Source organism: Pelmatolapia mariae, linkage group LG8 (assembly GCF_036321145.2).
Source record: "Pelmatolapia mariae isolate MD_Pm_ZW linkage group LG8, Pm_UMD_F_2, whole genome shotgun sequence".
NCBI lineage: Eukaryota > Metazoa > Chordata > Actinopteri > Cichliformes > Cichlidae > Pelmatolapia > Pelmatolapia mariae.
In genome coordinates, this window is record NC_086234.1 from 17,876,217 (window position 1) to 17,895,165 (window position 18,949).

The 18,949-nt window shown below is 42.2% G+C and overlaps 1 protein-coding gene across 1 annotated transcript in view; it reads right to left on the reverse strand.

Annotated features, from left to right (window-relative positions):
• Positions 1 to 503: 503 nt before the first annotated feature.
• Positions 504 to 18,949, reverse strand: part of LOC134632969 (transient receptor potential cation channel subfamily M member 4-like) — a 31,417-nt gene continuing 12,971 nt past the window's right edge. The window contains exons 9-27 of the mRNA XM_063481847.1: positions 14,213 to 14,315; positions 14,000 to 14,121; positions 13,569 to 13,868; positions 13,363 to 13,464; positions 13,127 to 13,255; positions 6,281 to 6,410; positions 5,961 to 6,106; positions 5,686 to 5,798; positions 5,449 to 5,565; positions 5,267 to 5,307; positions 4,896 to 5,128; positions 3,623 to 3,735; positions 3,184 to 3,316; positions 2,909 to 3,089; positions 2,563 to 2,722; positions 2,284 to 2,465; positions 1,805 to 1,937; positions 1,649 to 1,712; positions 504 to 617 (exon numbers count right to left, since the gene is read on the reverse strand). Of these exons, the coding sequence (XP_063337917.1) occupies positions 504 to 617; positions 1,649 to 1,712; positions 1,805 to 1,937; positions 2,284 to 2,465; positions 2,563 to 2,722; positions 2,909 to 3,089; positions 3,184 to 3,316; positions 3,623 to 3,735; positions 4,896 to 5,128; positions 5,267 to 5,307; positions 5,449 to 5,565; positions 5,686 to 5,798; positions 5,961 to 6,106; positions 6,281 to 6,410; positions 13,127 to 13,255; positions 13,363 to 13,464; positions 13,569 to 13,868; positions 14,000 to 14,121; positions 14,213 to 14,315 (2,616 nt within the window). The remainder of the gene's footprint in view (positions 618 to 1,648; positions 1,713 to 1,804; positions 1,938 to 2,283; positions 2,466 to 2,562; positions 2,723 to 2,908; positions 3,090 to 3,183; positions 3,317 to 3,622; positions 3,736 to 4,895; positions 5,129 to 5,266; positions 5,308 to 5,448; positions 5,566 to 5,685; positions 5,799 to 5,960; positions 6,107 to 6,280; positions 6,411 to 13,126; positions 13,256 to 13,362; positions 13,465 to 13,568; positions 13,869 to 13,999; positions 14,122 to 14,212; positions 14,316 to 18,949) is intronic.

Here is an 18,949-nt window from a genome sequence, read left to right on the forward strand (position 1 = left end):
GATGCAGGCTTCTACACTGCAGCATCAATGTTTTGCAAAAAGCATTTCAAACTTCAATTCATCTGACCATAGAGCAGTTTTCCACTTTGCTTCAGTCCAGAGAATATGGTGGTGTTCTTGTATCATATTCAGTGCCCTCATATGGTTCTTTGTTGTTGGTGGGTTGTTTTTTTTTTGCATGATAGAATTTAAACTTGCATTTGTGAATGGCACAATGAACTAGTTTCACAGATAATGGTTTCCAGAAGTGTTCCTGAGCCCATGCAATGATTTCCATTGCCTCCTGAAGTGAAGTGAATTTAAGGGACCGCATTAATTTAAGGCTGCAATCCAGTGGATCTGGAAGAGGAGGGAAGTGAATCTTTACAGAAGACCAAAAACAGAAGTAAGATGAGGAAGAAAAAAAAAAAAGGCCTCCAGGCAAAAACAATGAAGTAAATAATCCTGAGTGAAAGCAGTGTGACTTTTTCAACACGCAGGCTGTTTTGTAAGCATAAATGAGTTCATAGGTTCTGGGAAGTATCTCGTAACACAGGTGTGGGACGAGGAGGTTTGAATGTACTTCCTTGGGCTAAAGTATCCACAACCCAGTTGAGGACAGTTGAGTAATGCTCCATCTGAGAAGAAAGCGGAGAATATTATAAAAAAAAATATAGAATAGAATAGAGTTATTCTTAAATCTAAATGAAAACCAAGTGAGAAAAGGATTTTTTATTGATATCAATAATGAATAAGCGCAGAGATATATGTGTTGAAGTCTGTTCATATCCACAATGATGCCTCTTTTACATCGTCTTACTATCTTTTTGAAGATGCCTGTGTCATTTCCGGGCCAAAAAAACTTGCTGGTTGAATAAAAGTAACTTTAAGTCAAAATTTGCCACGGGTCTAAATATTTATGGCCTTGACTATATGTGTTCAAGTTCACTTTTCATTGCATGTCTTTTTTTTGTCTATAACAAAACTAAAAACAGATTATTTACAGTCAAATAAATACTATGCACTGCTATTAGGGCATAAATATAAAGTAATATTTTAATGATTGGAAAGCTCAGAGAGTACAATTTTTTAAGCTAAATGTTTTGTTGTCTCCTACTGGAAAAAAGTATCTAGAATAAGGAAACTGCATCATCAAAGACACACATGAGGCCAGCCCAGCCTAGCTTAGTATAAAGACTGAAAGCAGATAAAGCAGCTTGACTGGCTCCATCTAGTGACCAAAATCCACCTACCAGCCCTGCTAAAACTCACTTTTAATTTGTACAAGACCACAATTTGTCACTTTCTAAAATTCTAATTGATGTGCAACCAAAACTGTTGGCTGTTTTTTTTTTCTCCAATACATAAAATACGCATTACTTTTGATCACCCACATTATCTCTGACCTCAGCCAACAAACAACTTTACATAAACCCAACTTAAACTGTCTTTTTGCTGTATAGTAGGTTTTTTTCCCCATGTTCCACCTTTCTGTTATTATGCTAATCAAAGCCAACCTGCTATGTATTCCTTTAATCTCTATATCAAATAAAATAAAATTTGACTGTGCAGACATGCTCATCAACAGCATTTCTACATATGTATGAAGAATGAGTCAAAGGGTATTGAACTACAAAGTGAGAGCTTCAGAAAAATGCTTCTGTTTTACCTGAGCCTGTAGTCTGTGTTCAAACTCTTTGCTTTCAGTCAGACGTTTAAGCACATCATCTACCCTATATGAAAAAATACAAAGATGCATTTTCTTCAGAATGATGGAATCAATATCTAATTTTGCTGCTACAGTGGAGCAGGATGCTTTGCTCACTTGGCAGACATCCGTTTGAGCCTTTCTGAGTCGCTGCTTTTCTGGATTTTGTTTCGAGCAGTCAGGAAGTCTTCCCTCTGAATCGTTTCCCACGTTGATAATCTGTTCGCTGCCTTTGCTTCCAAGTCTAACACTGATAGAAAAGACAAAAGTTTGAAATGATTACCTTTCAACTCAGTTTTTGTTTACATCGGTGCTAAGCTGAGCTCAGTTTGCAAATAAAAAAGAGCCCATTCTCATTTAGACAGTGCAGTTTTTAGTGAGTAACTTAGTGATAACAAGGCAGCGATTGATCAAAAAAACATAACTCATTTGTGAACAACAACAACTAGAAGATATTTAACAAATTATCCAATTCCAATCAACTGTGGCTTTCTCACCTGTTACACTTATTATTTCAATATAATAAAGCAATAACTTCATTAAATTAATAACTTTATTGTACTAATGTGAACCAAGATTCCTGATCCAATACTGACCAAAGTGGTGGATCTTTACAGAGGGCATTTTGCGGATGACCCTCTTGAAAAAGACTTTGATGTGTGAGATGATAATGAAAGGAGGAGCCAAAGAAGGACGGGAGTGGTACTCGACAATCAGGTTGTAACGCTGGAACTTCCAGTAGGTGTCACTGTGTTCCTGCACTTCAGAGAAAGTGTAGCTGTGTGGATACAAGCAGATCAGAGCCACTGAGTCAAGTCAAACCATTCAGTTTGTGAATGCAGCCAGAGAAACATAATGACAGACTGGTTCTTTACCTAAACATGGCAATGACTAGGTTGATGAGCAGGATGTTGGTGACCAGGAGATATACGACTAGCAGAATCACTACCAGCCAGTTACTATCCTGATTTCTACACGGCTCTTCACCGCTCTCAATCAAAGTCACATTGTGTGTGCAGTTTAGTTCCCGGGCCACTGTCACAAAATAGAGATAAAAGGAGAAAGGTTAAAATAAGGGTTACAATTATAAAAAATAACTCAATTTCTAATTGCTGTGATGAATTTTAAAAAGCTGCAGTAGAAAAAAAGCAGCATTTTAAAAGTGATTTCAGTATAATAACAATTTTCTTATTTTCATGCAAATTGCACAAACACTTTTACCATCCATCTCTTCCTCGATGGAAGAGCCGTATCCAAAGATGTGCAAGTATGGCATGTAGAAAACTCGCAGAAAAATGCGATTCGGGTTTGGATCGTAGGTGTAGATCAGAGCCTGATTGGCAACTCCGTACGCCAAGACCCACACGCCCAGGAAGAAGAGGAAGAAGAAGACATCCTTCATCTGAACAAGAGGAGGAAATTATCATGTTGTTGCTCACATTGTTTTATTAAACACGTATTCCTGGTATAATGCCAACTGATGGTAACTTTCTCACCATCTTTCCTACAATGATGAGTTTTGGTCCCAGCTGCTTGTGAATGGCAAAAATGTGAATGAGGCGAATGGTGAAGACCATGTAGTCCAAACAAAGGACATCTCGGCCAAATTCATGTGACCGGTGAAACATCCTGAAACACAAGCACAGTATCACTGAATCAGTGAGGTAGCAGCACCACCTGGTGGCAAACCTGTAAATTAACCAGTGACATTTGGTTGTAACTGAGGAAATGTTTTAAATTTAAGTGACTAAAAACTAAGTATTAAAAAAATTATTTGAGACACACTTAAGAAGCCAAACAAGTACCACAAAACAAATACTGTGCTTTCATAAATGTTACAATCATGCAATGACAAACTAAACTGTTTGTAGTGTTGTGGAAAGTTTTTGATGGGCAATCTAAGATTAAGATATCATTTTTATATCTTGTCCATACCTGCAAATCAGTCCGACAATGAACAGGCTGATGGCAGTGAGATCACATTTATTCCACACATCCTGAATGTAGAGTCTGAAACTTTGACTCCAGGTCGTCCCCAAAAAAAGCGTCTTGAAGACGAAGAAAATAAACTTAACAGATCGTCAGAAAACAAAAACTACAATAATAAAAACCTGCACCTTGAAGCCTATTAATTCTGTGTATAACAGTTCATTAAAGCTTATGATACAAAGTTTAAACATGTATGACATATATGATGTAACATATACAATGATTCAGAAAATACTTTTCAATGTGAATGGAGTTTCAGTTGATATCTACAAAAAAAAAAAATATGGTAAAATAATTAAGGATAATGAAAAAGGATCGTTTCACTTGAGCAGTTTTCCGAGGCCAAGCTGATGTGTTCACATGGCACAATTGGTAGTCTGATACAAGATGGTAACCCTAAAGCCCTAACCCAACCCTAGCCCTAATACTACAAGTATTAGAAGCAAGCAGGGATCAGGCAATTAGTATGCTGTCTGAATTAATGCTGCAAGAATTTTACTAGAGATATGAATAGGCTGCATTTTAATATCATGTTTTATATTTTAAGATGACCCTGAATTAAAACTAGTCTCTTTTGATCTCAGTGAGAATGAAAAGGCTTTAATTACAATGATAATTAAAAAAAAACAAATGAAAAAATACTTTTTCTGGGTTGTCATCATTTTAAAGAATAGATAAAAATCCAAAGAATCTGATTTTAATTTATGAGATATTTAATTTTCTGTGTTTAAGTCGTATGAAATCAGTGATAAATGAAAAAAAGATTTACTTATTTATTTAGTGTCCATCTTGAATCTAATCCTTGTGAGATGACAGCATGTTAACCACTGTGTTGAAATGACATTTTAAAGCAGGGGTAGGGAACGTTAGTCCTTGAGAGCCGGTGTCCTGCAGGTTGTAGATGTGTCCTTGATCCAACACAGCTGATTTAAATGGCTAAATTAGCTCCTCAACATGTCTTGAAGTTCTCCAGAGGCCTGGTAATGAGCTAATCATTTGATTCATGTGTGTCGACCCAGGGTGATATCTAAAACCTGCAGGACACCGGCTCTCGAGGACTAACGTTCCCTACCCCTGCTTTAGAGATATTGTCTTTTTACTTTGTGCAATTAAATAAAAGATTTGAGTTTAGTGCATATTATTGCATTCAGTTGTTCCCTTGACATTTATACAGTTACCAAAGTTTCAAGTCCTAAGTAAGATGTCTCTCTTCACTCACCTGTCGGATCTCTTCACAAACGATGGTGAATACCCAGAAGTACAACACACACTCAGTACCAGTTGGGCCTGAGGGTGGTGGGGGCTTAAAATCCACCAACAGCACGTAGGCGAAAAGGAAGAGAAACAGGAAGTACATCAGGACGTTGCCCAGAAAAGAGGTGACCGGTGCAAACCAGAACTGACGCCAGCGTGACACTATGAATGGACTTTGTGGCGGTCGTTGGGATTCACCTGTAAGATTGTAAACACAGATTAGCAGATGACTTAAAATAACAGCATGTGGTGACAAGAATAATTTCTGAAGTCAGACTTTCTTCTTGTAGGGAGTGACAACTCTTATTCAAAGATGACTCTTTAAACAGGACTCACTTTTAATGGCACCACTCCTGTGACCTTTTGAGTCAACTTCACTGAGATATAAAAAAACATTTTAAGTAAATTAGTAGACTTTAGCTAATGCAAATCAATAATATATTAAAAACAGGATAATCACTGCTTGACAAACTGATGTTCTACAGATTAATACTGTAGAGTGCAGGTAGAAATATTACTGCTGCTTGATGTCAGAGTAAGAGTAGACAGTGGTCCCATAAAGACTGTCAGTGTCCTGATCCAGCTCATCCTCCATAAGCATCTTCTCCTCCTCTTCCAACAGATCGTTTCGATTCCTGCGAAGAAAATGCAATAAATGTAAAAAAAAAAATATATATATATATATATATTCATTTATTTACAGACAGACAGACAGACAGAGAAATAAATTACAAACCTTACATTAAAAATTTTACCTAAAGCTGATGAGGTTGGTGTAGCAGAGGATGGGGCAGAAGAACGCGAGCAGGAGCTTCCAGGTCTCTGTGTTTCTCTTCATATCACCCCACCAGATCTCAGATAGCAGAGACTGGAAGAGGAAAAAACTGAGACCTTATCCATCAACAGCAGCTCACCAGCTCAACATGAAGATGGGTTGCATTATTTTAGAAATATCATGTTATATTTCCTTTGTAATGCTCATCTGCTATTTGAAATCATGGCAACAACATGAATTAAAGATATGACATACCTGTACGCCATCATTACTGAAGAAAAGCCGAGCATCAGCGCTCACACCCATCTGAAGACAGGTGCTACCACCCCAGACAGGAGACTTTCTAATCAGCAGGCTGAAAGAGCGGTTTTCATCACTGCGATAGCAAGAGCTGAAAATATCTGAGGTAAAGTAGACACAAGACACATGACAAAGAGTTAGATAGGTTTGTTATTATTGTGTTACATCAGCTGTTGAAAGGAAAATTCAAAGGGCTCTTTGTGAAACGGTTATGAAACTTAATATCTAATTATTATAACATCAACAGTAGCAAACAGTTGTAGTTATTGTCTCACCATGAGCCAGGTTCTCAAACTTCTGGGCCAGTTCTTTCATGGAGAGTTTGGTTTCAGTCTCATCCTCCCGTTTGGACAGTTCTCTGAGTATCTTACAGCCACCAAGAGCACTCAGGACTGCATCACCTGCCTGGAAAGGAGAGCAAGCAATAATATATGTTCTGATTAAGATTATACATTAAACTATGCTTAAAAAATAAAGGAACTCTTTGAAAACTCATTAGATTTCAATAGGCAAAAAAATCATATCTGTATTGATGTGGACTGAGTAACGTGTTAGGAAAGGATGCCACAAATTATCAACTTGCAGTTGGCTGAATTTAAAGAACCCCCTCACGTCAAAGAGAGAAAATTATGTGGCAAGCAAGTCCATTTTGCCAAAATGTCATTGCATCAACTCAAAATGGTACTCAGTAGTTTGTGTGGTGCCTACATGTTTCCATTTATGCCTTATACTGTTAGGGCATCCTTGTAGGATAGTGTCCTGGGGCACCCCCTTCCAGATCTGGACCAGGGCTTCACTGAGCTCCCTGACAGTTTGAGGTGCAAACTGATGGTGTTGGATGGACTGAAACATAATGTCCCAGAGGTGTTCTATTAAATGTTTGGTCAGGCCAGTGTTTGGATTTACTTTTATTTTTAAGGTTAATATCTCATAATTAGCATCACATATTTGTGTTTTGTCTTCTACTGCACACAGAGTGTTGTAGAACAGTCTTGGATTCACTCTGATGCTGGCAGACATAAACATTGAGAAGACCCCCTCTTAGGAATGTGGCCAAGGCCATAATTCAGGTTTTAGGAAATGCACTGCACTCTTCACATCACTTCTTTAACTCTACAGGCCTTACCGGAGAACAAGAGCTGGTTGCCATTGTAACGCGGGTGTGGTTTTTTTTTTTATTGTTTATTTATTTTATTTTAAGTTATTACAAATTGGACAGACAATTGTACGGAAAGGGAGAAAGAGAACAGAGGGGAAGGGGAAACAGTAAAAGAAGATACTGAGAAAATCCGTTGGATCACCTGTTAAAAGAAGAAAAGAAAAAACAAACAAAAAGATAACAACACAATATAGAGACAACGACCTAGATACGTGTAAGTAACAGTAAATATTAAATATTGAACGTAATTGAGCAGCACGCAGGACCGTCAGTGCACAATATGCTTCAAGGTAGCAGCCAAGGAAGATATAGTTTGTATATGCCGGCACCCGTGAGTACACCTATCATACACATATCTGTATGAATATTACTTTTTTGTGGCAGTTTCTAAATACAGGTTATCTTCCACGTCCCTGTTCTATGGTGTGCCACAAAGCTCTGTGCTGGGGCCTTTATTGTTCTTAATATATCTACTTCCCCTCCAGCATATTTTGAGCCCCTTTGAGGACATTTGCTACCACTGCTATGCTGACGATATTCAGTTATACATTTCTTTCAAGCCCCAAGATGTTTTTAAGCTGCAGATTTTGAATGAGTGCTTAGAATCCGTTAAAGTTTGGATGGCTGACAACTTCCTCCAACTTAACAAAGGAAAGACTGAAGTCCTTGTATGTGCTCCTGACCGACATGTACCTAAGATAATGAATCCTCTTGGTCCACTTGCAACATTTGTGAAATCGTCTATCAGGAACCTAGGGGTAATCTTCGACCCAGCTCTCACTTTGGATGTTCATGTCAAATCTTTGGTTCGGTCCTGCTTTTATGACTTAAGAAACATTTTGTAGCCCTTTTGTATCTTGCACTGAACTGGAGATTGTAACTCACTGTTTACATGTTTAAACAAAAACTCCCTGGAGCGTCTACAGATTGTTCAAAACGCTGCAGCAAGACTTCTGACCAAAACATCTAAGTACTCTCATGTGACACCGTTGCTAATACAGCTACATTGGCTCCCCGTCGAATTCAGAGTCCACTTCAAGATTCTGGTACTGACTTAAAGAGCTCTTCATGGTCAAGCACCTGCCTACATCATTGAACTTCTACAGCCTTATGTTTCTAGCAGGTCTCTTAGGTCATGTGACCAGGGTCTACTTGTCATTCATCATTCAAAGCTGAGAGCTAAGGGCGACAGAGCTTTTGCCACTGTGGCACTCACTCCTACTGAGCAGAAGATCTCTGGACTCAGTAGCTTCTTTCAAAAAACTAAAAACACATCTTTATACTTTGTTATCCTTGTGTGAAGCACTTTGTGATCTTTTATCTAGAAAGGTGCTATATAAATAAAGTTTTACTTACTCACTTACACCTGTGTGCGTGAGCGCGCTTAAGTTCAAAAGGTTTCTCCATGTAACAATCTGCTAGAGCAGTGGTTCCCAAACTTTTTTTGCTGGGCCCCCTTTGTTTTACAAGAACAATGCTTTTTCACGTCACGCTGTGCGCTATGTTATTTTTTACATGAGATTGATTGATTGATTGATTGAATCTTTATTTTGAACATGTTGAAAAAGTACAACAAAATAGAATTAAAAGAGACAAATGAACAAAGCAAAACAAAAGGAAAACGAGCAACCACAACTCCAAATAACTTTCATGTTCAAAAAGGAGCAGGAAGAAGCATAAGCTTATTTACTCCCACCCCTTTTCCACTATCTAGTATCAATAGACTACAGAAATACCTCCTTGCAATTACATTATGTCATGTGTATTTTTTATTTTTTATTTTTTTATTTTATTTTTTTATTTTTTTTTATATATACATATATGTTTCTATCTATCCATACATACGTATATACACATACGCACATATACACATTTTCACTAACCCCATTAACACCTGAAGGATACACAACCTACAAATATATATATATATACCCATACCAATATACCCGTGCACCCGCACATACATGAAAATATTAGACAAGAACACCCTGTCAAATCTCTACCTCTTCCCTGTACCCTGTAAAAACCATATCCTTAAACCGCTTTTGATGATGAATTGCAGAATGGCAGATAGACACAAAATACTGTTAATCTTACTATCTTCAGGTTTTATATACACATGCAGTTACTGTCCCTCCATTTAGAAAGGCAGAGGCGTCACGGTGTAATTATTTTTAGTTGGGTTTTTTTTCCTGTGTAATAATATTCAACATTGCTATCAATACATTTTTCAAAAAATGCCTCTCTGTGCAACATGGGTTCAAAAACATAAACAACTGTGGGATACTGTTTGTCCGTGATTTGAACAGGGGGAACAAATTGTGGCAGGATCAGCCTGATATTATTTGTATCCCGCTGTAACTTTACTGTATAAAGAGCTAACATCTCCAAAATGTCAGGAGTAGTTAGTCATTACAAGAAGTGTTTGTGAACTGAAAATCAAGAATGTGGGAAATTGTTTGTCCCTGTGATTTGGAGAGCCCAGCACATGCTCCCGACGCAGGGGAAACTAATTCTGTCGCAGAGACCTACCTTGAAACTTGTGCAGGTAAAGCCAAAGGGAAGATATGCTTCATCATATTACTGAAACTGCTTTACTTAAAGTCACTAATGATCTTTTACTTGGAGCTGACTCTGGTCTTCTTAACATTCTCATCCTTTTGGATCTGAGTTCAGCCTTTGACACCATCTTTCACTCCATCTTCCTAAACAGACTTTCCTCTCTTGGTATCTCCGACACACCCCTAGCCCAGTTCCAATCACATCTCCTTAACCGCTCCCAGTTTATTCAACTCAAATCATTCCGCTCTTATCTATTCCCAGTCACTTCTGGTGTACCCCAAGGTTCAGTCTTAGACCCTCTTCTCTTCATACTATACATCCTCCTTCTTGGTATCATTTTCTGTAAATTTGATCTTCACTTTCACCGTTTTGCTGCTGATATCCAGTTATATCTCTCCTGCAGGCCGGATTCCTCCCTCCCACCTTCTTCTCTTACAGAATGCTTATCTGAATTAAAATCCTGGTTCTGCTCTAATTTTCTAAAGCTTAATGGGGATAAAACAGGAATCCTCCTTATTGGCACTAAATCCAACCTATTGAAGGCAAATAATTTCTCATTCACTATTGATAACTCCAGTTTTCCTTTTATCTCAGGTTAAGAGCCTTGGTGTCATCCTAGACAGTGCACTATCCTATAAATCTCACATCAATAATCTCACCCGTTCTGCCTATTTCCATCTACGCAATATTAGCAGATTACATCCTTCTCTTTCCATGTCTGTCTATGTCCATTCTTGTCCATAGTCTTTTTACCTCCCGTATTGACTATTGTAATTCTCTCTTGCATGGTCTCCCTCAAAAATCCCTCCATAAGCTTCAATGTCTACAAAATTGAGAGGTGGGCACCGGTGCCAGAGATGCCCACCTCTGGTTCAAAACTCTGCTGCTCACATTATTACTAGAACCCCCTCCTACCAGCACATCACCCTCATTCTTCAGGAACTTCACTGGCTCCCAGTGAAATTCCGGATAGTGTACAAACTTCTTCTGCTAACCCTTAAGGTCCTTCATAACCTTGCTCCTCCTTACCTTTCTGACCTGTTAAGCACTACCTTTTCTGCCCGCTCACTTTAATCCTCTTCTTCTATTCAGCTTGCTGTCCCTTCCTTCCACCTCACCAACATGGGAAGCAGAGCTTTCAGCTTCTTTGCTCCCAGGCTGTGGAACTCTCTATCCCCACATATAATAAACATTGATTTTCTCCCACAGTTTAAATCCCTACTCAAAACCCACCTATTCAAATCTGCATATTCACTGTGAACTTATTGTTTGTTTATTTTATGTTGTGCTTTTGTTTTTTATTGTTCTTCATTGTCATTGTTCTATTTTGTGTTTTATTGTATTGTTAAGTGTCCTTGGGTGTCTTGAAATGCACTTTTAAATAAAATTTAAAAGCCCCCATGCACGCACCCACCCACAACCTCGGCGACACACCAACCAGAACCTCCTGGGCCTAGCAGGAGCCCCAGCCTGGAGGAGGAGCACCCCCACATCCCCAAGCCCCCAAGCTCGTCCTGGACCTACCCAGTGGCAGCCAGGCTACCCGGCCAGTAACTCACATTCGCCAGCACAGACCTTCCCCAAGCTCTGCTGCACGCAGCCACCAGGAAAACACCATCCAAGAGCCACCCGAGCCCCCAGCCAGGTCATGACCACAACCCCTGGGTTGAACCCTCTAGCGAAAGCGTCCCCAGGGAATCCCCAGACGCCCTAAGCCAATACCTACCCCCACATCAACCACAATAGCTAAGGTGGGACAAAACCATAACTCCCCACCCCCACTAGATGACAGAGCTGATCAAGGGAGTCCAGAGGGATTGATCCAATGTGGTGACAGAAGCTGTATCAAGACTAATGTGATCTATTAGATGGTCTCTATATTGGTTAGAATTAAGATTATTTTTCACTTTATGAGGACCATTTTCTTGGCAATGCATAAGGTAGTGAAAACCATGTGGGCTGTATTCATCATGCAGTGACATCATCCAAGTTGCCCAACAAGCACACTAGAGGGGAGGTTGGAATGTTACATTTCAGACACTTTGATAAGACTTCACATATCCCACGACAAAACTTCTGAACTGATGGACAGAACCAAAGAGCATGGATGTAATTATCAGGTGTATTGCCTTGACAGTGTGAGCAGTTATTTGAAGACATAAAGCCCATCTTGACCATCTGTTGAGTATTTTGTATTGTATTAATTGTAGATTGGGATTTCACTCGCTAAACGTGTGTTGTTGTTGTTTTTCCATTGTTGTCTCCCCTGCACTCCTGTAATAAAGTTCACTTAACATACATCCTTAGTGCCTCCGAGTTTTGTCTGCAACTGAATCCACCCTTCTGGGTTTGGCCATACGGCCGTGACAATGGAGACCAGTCAGTAGTATCATCAGATTTGTCATGGGCCCAGTCTCTGACTCAGCGGTTTTGAGTTTATATTGTCTTTTTGAGCCTCTCATGCTAGGTTGTGATATTTAGTTCTTGTGTTTTCATGTCTATGTCTCCATGTTTTCTGTTTTATTTTGAAAGAGTCTTGTGTTTTTTGTTTATTAGTTTCACTTCCGCCGTGGCGTCATTATGTTTATTTCACTCAGGTGTTTCCTCATGTGTTCCCACTTCCCCTGATCACCTCCTGTGTGTATTTAAGTCCTCTGTCTTCCTTTATTCATTGTCAGATCGTCTGTTTACTTACCACAGTTTGTCTTAGTGTAGTCATTGGTGTCATAGTTTTCACATAGTTTTCACAGTTCTTCTTAGTTTCATGTTTTCAGCCAAAATAAAGGCTTAACTTTCGTTAAAACCCGCAACACCTCTCCTTGCATCTGCTTTTGGGTCATGTTTCGAAACACACCGGCAAACCCCACCTTGACAAGATTACAGTCATTTAATGTTTCTTTCTTTTTTTAAATAATGGCACCAACAGTTGTCACCATCTCACTAAGCTTCTGATGTTCTTAAAGTCAATTTCAGCTACAGTCTTTTCCTTTGAGAGCCCAAGGAGGTGGAGAGTTGAAATAGAAGAAATTGGTTCTGTGGACAGGTGTGCTTTATACACATACTAAGCTGAGTAATTATAATCTATATGCCACATACGTACAGTGACTGCGTGGGATCAAATACTTATTTCAATAAAAACACATTCAGATCAGTTCATATCGTCCATGTTATCTTCTGTTTCTCTCCATTAAAATGAAATTACCCTAAAAATTAGAGCCTGTTACTTTTTTTTTGTAATTTACAAATTCAGCCGGGGAGCATTACCCCCCCACTCACCCACCCCCCCTAATTCCAGTAATCAACACTTCATAGACGTGTATCTTAAAACAGATCATGAATAATAATTAATACAATAAATAACTAACTACAACAACACTGCAATTCGTCTCAGAGCGTTTACCATCTCCCAGAAGAAAAGGGCCATCTCACTGCGGTTCTGCAGTACAGCCCAGAGGAAGAGTGAAGCCCAGGGATGGGGGCAGCGCTGCTGCTGATACACAGAATGTCCACGCAGAATCTTACTGGCACGCTGGGATGAATTAAAAAAAATAAAAATACCTATTATCAGGTCAAATGTAAAAAAGAAATACTGTCACCACAGGTACACTGTCTGCTTATTCTAAAAACTCTGAATACCTTCATAGCTGTCCTTTTGGATGAAGTGAACTCTAAGCTCAAAGCTTTATGGTAGAAAGGCTGGCAGACATCACCCATTAACAATTTCAGGACCTTTGACACCTGAGGAAACAGTGGATGGAACAGTAAGCACAAGGATATCAATTTGTTTCACATTCTTTCTGGATCTACTTGACCATAACTTATTATTAAATTAGAAAACCCACCTCATAAAGGGTAAACTCCCTCCTTGGTCTCCTCTGATTCTTATCTGCCGCCACTTTTGAGGATGAACTCTGTTGTTCTGATGATGGTTGTGCAGATGCCATATTTCCCAGCCGTTCCTCTAGGCAGTGCTGTAGTAGCTGATAGAGCAAGGTCCCATCTGGCACAGAGCAATAGAGGCTTTCCAGCCTGCCATAAGTGAGGTACTGCATGATGTTCAAACCATTCTCAGTGAAAAGCCGAACAAACTGGGGCTTGTCATTGATCAGGGCATCTGTCATTGAGTCTTCCAAATCTTTATACTGTTTTATTGGAGAAAGGTAATCATTTTATAAGACAGGTCAATATTCCTCCATAAATCTACTCATCATTCATTTATTTATTTGTGTTTTTTTCAGTGTAACATCTATGAGACATCTGTTCCCCTCCTCACCTTCCACTGGATGTCACCATTGAAGAGTTCACTCTTGGCAATGTCAACCCTGTTCCATGTGACTGCTAACTTTAGCTCATCACTGTAAGGGCTGGCATCAACTGATGCACACTGCTTACTTGCTGAAAAACACAAACACACCACAAAAATCAAAATAAGGATAAAGGTTTATGCTGCTGTTATGCTGTAAAATTACAGTCCTCTTATAGGTACCTCCCACAAGTGTTTTAAGCAGGACAGTGTCAAAGTCATTTGGACTCTCTTGTTCTCCATGGTAGACTGTAATCAAACCTCTATTCAGGTAAATGCTAAAAGCCTGGAAACAGAAGACGGGGAAAAGGAACAGGAATGTTGGACAACAGTTGCAAGATGACAGGGACAAGATGTAGGACACCAAGTACATTTCACGGATGTTATAGCACCTGCTTGAAAACCTTCTCTATGTCAATACTAAGAAACGTCAGTTCTCTTTCAAACATTTGTTTCGGTGTCTCACTATGGGGAACGCTCTCTCAGCATTGTCCTCAGAAGCTTCTATATCATTACTCCAGCCAGTATTGGCTGGCAGTCGTGACGCTTGCGTCAGGGAGGGGCCACCCTCCTTCCTATAAAAGGATGTGACGCAGCGTCACCCGTCATTCAATTTCCTCTTCTCGCTTCTTAGAAACCTCATCTCTCCTGACTGTGAACGTGAGTGCTAGCTTAACTGTCCACGCGAGCAAGCTAACACCTTGGTCACCGGGCGCTAGCACGGTTCGCGTTTCGAGTCGCCTGCTCTTCACCACAGAGCCAGGTCGGAGAGTGTGTTAGCTGCCACCACGCACCTAGCACAACAGCTAGCTGACCAAGCTAACTGTCTTTGCTACACACGGTCACCAAGCCAAGTAGCACAAGCGCTAGCCACCACACTAGTTAGGTCATACTAGCTCACCATAGCTACCCGACCGAGAGAAGAAAAAAAAAAAAAGATCGGCGTTAGCCGTCCAGCCATTCCAAGCTAGCTACACCAAGCTTCCTTAATATGGCAGACTGCAAACTGCTGCCCAGAATTTGCCCCTGCGGTTGCAAAATCTCAGGTTCAGATACACATGACGCCTGTGTGATGTGCCTCGGGCTGCAACACGCCCAAGCGGCTATTTCCACACCGGGTATATGCGAACACTGGGCTCGCTTCACCCTAAAAAGCCTTCGCCGAAGGCTAGCCCACCAGGCTAGCCTGTCGAATTAGGACCCAATGCTGTCTCCAATCGGCCCACCGATGGAGCACACTGAGTCCGCCACACCAGGCACCAGCTGGGGCGACGAGATGGATATCGTCCTCCCGCTGGTGGATGATGCCGAGGTCAGCTGCGAAGCTATGTTGTCTGATTCCCTCGAGGCTAATGACGAGCTACTCAGCGAATCCTCTGAGGGAGCGTCGGAACATCTCGTCTCGGACGAGGATGACGACGTTTTCTTTGCCCCCTCTGGTCGGAATTCTGCGACACAAGGGGCCGATTGTGATAACCCCGGCACACAGTCCCGCGGCATGGAGCTATTTGATGTTGCAAAACGGGCAGCTGAAAAGCTGGCAGTCCCATGGCCCGCGGTGACAACGGAGACCTCCACCTCACGATACGAGGGTAAAAGGCTCCCCAAAGCAAAGCGCACTACTAAGCAGGTACTGCCGCTTTTCCCCGAATGCGTGGACGAGGTCACACGCTGCTGGGCAAAGCCATTTTTGTCACCCAACCCCGTGCAGGGAGCGGCGGCGTTTGACTGCGCTGGAATGAAGGAGAAGGGCATCTATCAAATTCCCACAGTGGAGAATCTGGTGGCTTCTCATCTCCACCCAAACCAGAAACTAACCATGTCATCTGGTCCATCCCTGCCCTCCAAGGCCGAACGCCTGCAGTCCTCCCTGGCTGACAAGGCGTATAAATCGGTTGCCACCACCGTGAGGGCATTGAGCGCCTCATCGCTCCTGCTAGCCTACTCAGCGGAGCTCCAGGACCAGACTGCTGCGAACCCGGATGCTAGTGGGTTGTGGGAAGAGCTGGGCGTTGTTACGGACCAGTGTCTCCACCTCACTAGAGCAGCAGTACAAGCGGTGGGCAGAGCTCTCAGCATCATCGTCCTACAGGAGAGGGCAAGATGGCTGAACTTGTCGGGGCTTTCGGACAGACCCTCCTGCTGCCGCTCAGGGTGCCCCACCACCAGCCAAGCAGTCGGACCGCAAGAAGAAGCGGACTGCCTAACATCCCCCACGGGGAGATCGGAGCCGGACCAGCCTGGGCTCCAAGTTCACTCCAGGGCTCAGTTTTCTCGTGCCAAAGAAGGGAGGGGGACTGCGTCCAATACTGGACCTACGGGCTCTGAATCAGCATCTGAGGTCATACAAATTCAGGATGTTGACGACCACCCCTCTGCTGCATGTAGTGCGCCCAGGCAATTGGTTTACATCAATAGACCTGAAGGACGCATATTTTCACATCCCTATTTACCCGCCTCACAGAAAATTCCTGCGCTTTGCGTTTCAGGGCAGAATGTACGAGTACCAGGTCCTGCCGTTTGGTCTCTCACTGTGCATTTCACAAATACCCGAGGGCTCAGAGGCAGCCATAGCCCCACTGAAGAGGCGGGGCATCCGAATAGCAACATACATAGACGATTGGCTGCTGCTATCAGAGTCAGAAATAATGGGAAGAGAGCACACCAGGTTGACAGTGGATCATCTGATGGCTCTGGGTTTCACCATAAACTACGAAAAGAGTGTCCTGCAGCCAGCTCAGGCCATCTCTTTCATAGTAATAGCTCTAAACTCCACCTCGTACAGAGCGTGTCTCTCTGTGGACAGAGTAAAAAAAATGCTATCACATGCCGGCATTTTTCAGTTGGGAAGATATCTCCCATTCAGAAAATGCCTGCAGATGCTGGGATTAATGGTGTCTTCACTGGCGGTCATTCCACTAGGCAGACTGCATATGAGGGAATTTCAGCGATGGGTTGCATCACTGAGACTGAATCGAAAGCGCCATACCCACCGCCATATCAGAGTGACAGCAGACTGCGCTGCAGCACTCCACTGTTGGAGAAATCCCACATTTCTCACTCAGGGGGTGTCACTGGGGGCTGTCACAGCCAGAAAGGTGGTGACCACGGACATGAGTCTCACGGGCTGGGGTGCCACTCACGAGGGCAGAGCAGTGAGCGGCAGCTGGGACTCACAACAGAGGGGTGCTCACATAAATTGTCTAGAATTGCTAGCAGCATTTCTAGCACTGAGACACTTCCTTCCCCTGTTGAGAAACCATGCGGGTTACGGTCCCGTCCTTTGCACATGCTGGCTCGCAGACTGATCATGTGGAGCAGCATCAATCTGTTGTCACTGAGAGCTACTCACATTCCAGGAGCTCTGAACTTGGGAGCAGACTTAATGTCCAGGGGAAACCCGCAGTACGGGGACTGGACCCTGCACCCACATGTGATGACCCAAATCTGGACCCGCTTTGGCCAGCCACAGGTCGATCTGTTTGCCTCGAGGGAGAACGCTCAGTGTCCACTGTATTTCTCCCCGAGGGACCAGGAGGCTCCGCTAGGGGTAGACGCATTAGCTCACAACTGGCCACATGCTCTGCTTTATGCGTTCCCTCCGCTGGCCTTAATTTCTCCCACTCTAACCAGAGTGAGAGAGAGAGGGCTAACAATGATATTAATCGCCCCAAGGTGGACGAGGTCCCATTGGTTAGCGGAGATTATGCCCCTCTTGTGGAGCGAACCTTGGCCTCTCCCTCTTCGACGAGACCTAGTCTCCCAAGCCAGGGGGGAGATTTTTATTCATGCGCTGTCAATACACAAAGAGTGCACCCGATTCACGCGGGATAACTCTAGAGTCACACTCAGGCCAGATCCGGCCTTTGTGCCCAAAAATCCTTATCTCCAATGCACCCCATTGGAGCTGGAAGCTTTTTGCCCTCCTCCTTTCTCCTGCCCTGAACAGGAGCGCCTACATGCTCTCTGTCCAGTTAGGGCTTTATGTCTTGGCGAGCCCGTTAGCAAACAACGCATTTCCCACTGGATTGTTGAGGCGATCCAATTGGCTTATTACAGCACAGGTCTGCCGCCCACCGCTCACCAGATCACCCTCCTTGCACGAAGCGAGGAAGAGGTGAGCTTATCTTGAATGGCGGGTGACGCTGCGTCACACCCTTTTATAGGGAGGAGGGTGGCCCCTCCCTGACGCAAGCGTCACGACTGCCAGCCAATACTGGCTGGAGTAATGATATAGAGGCTTCTGAGGACAATGCTGAGAGAGCGTTCCCCATAGTGAGACACCTCACTCATGTTATCAGAGAACGGGGGTTACAGAATAGAGTAACCTCAAGTTTTATTCACTCTCTGTAACTTTTCTTGCTAATGTTTTCAAAGCAGAGCAGGTGATAACAAACTCAAAGCAGATCAGACCAGTGCTTAAATGGCAAGCTCCAACCATAAGAAAATAACTTCAAAGTTTATTTGGCTTTGCCATCTTTTACAGATATTTCATCTGCAATTACAGTCATGTTGTGGCTTCTTTAACCAATATTCTAGTCTTCTGAAGCAGATGTTCAGTTTCTTAAAAGTGAGATTTAAATCAACCCCTATCCTGGTGCAAAATGACCCAAACAGCCTTTTGTAATTTTAACAGATCAAAAGACATGAACTTATTTATAGAATGCCAAACGGTTAAACTCTTGCCAATCACCCTATTATCTATTGTTCGGTTGCTTTAACCAGATAATCCCTTATTCCCCAGGGTCAAGGAATGTTATTCCTGATGTCCTGTCTCATCAATTCTCCATATAAATGGATGACCCGGAGCTTGAAAACATCCTCCCATCATTTCGTTCGGTGAGTGTAATGACTTGGGAGATTGAAACCTCATCCAGCAGACAGGAGGGGAGACATGTAAGTGAAGATAACTAATGCTGT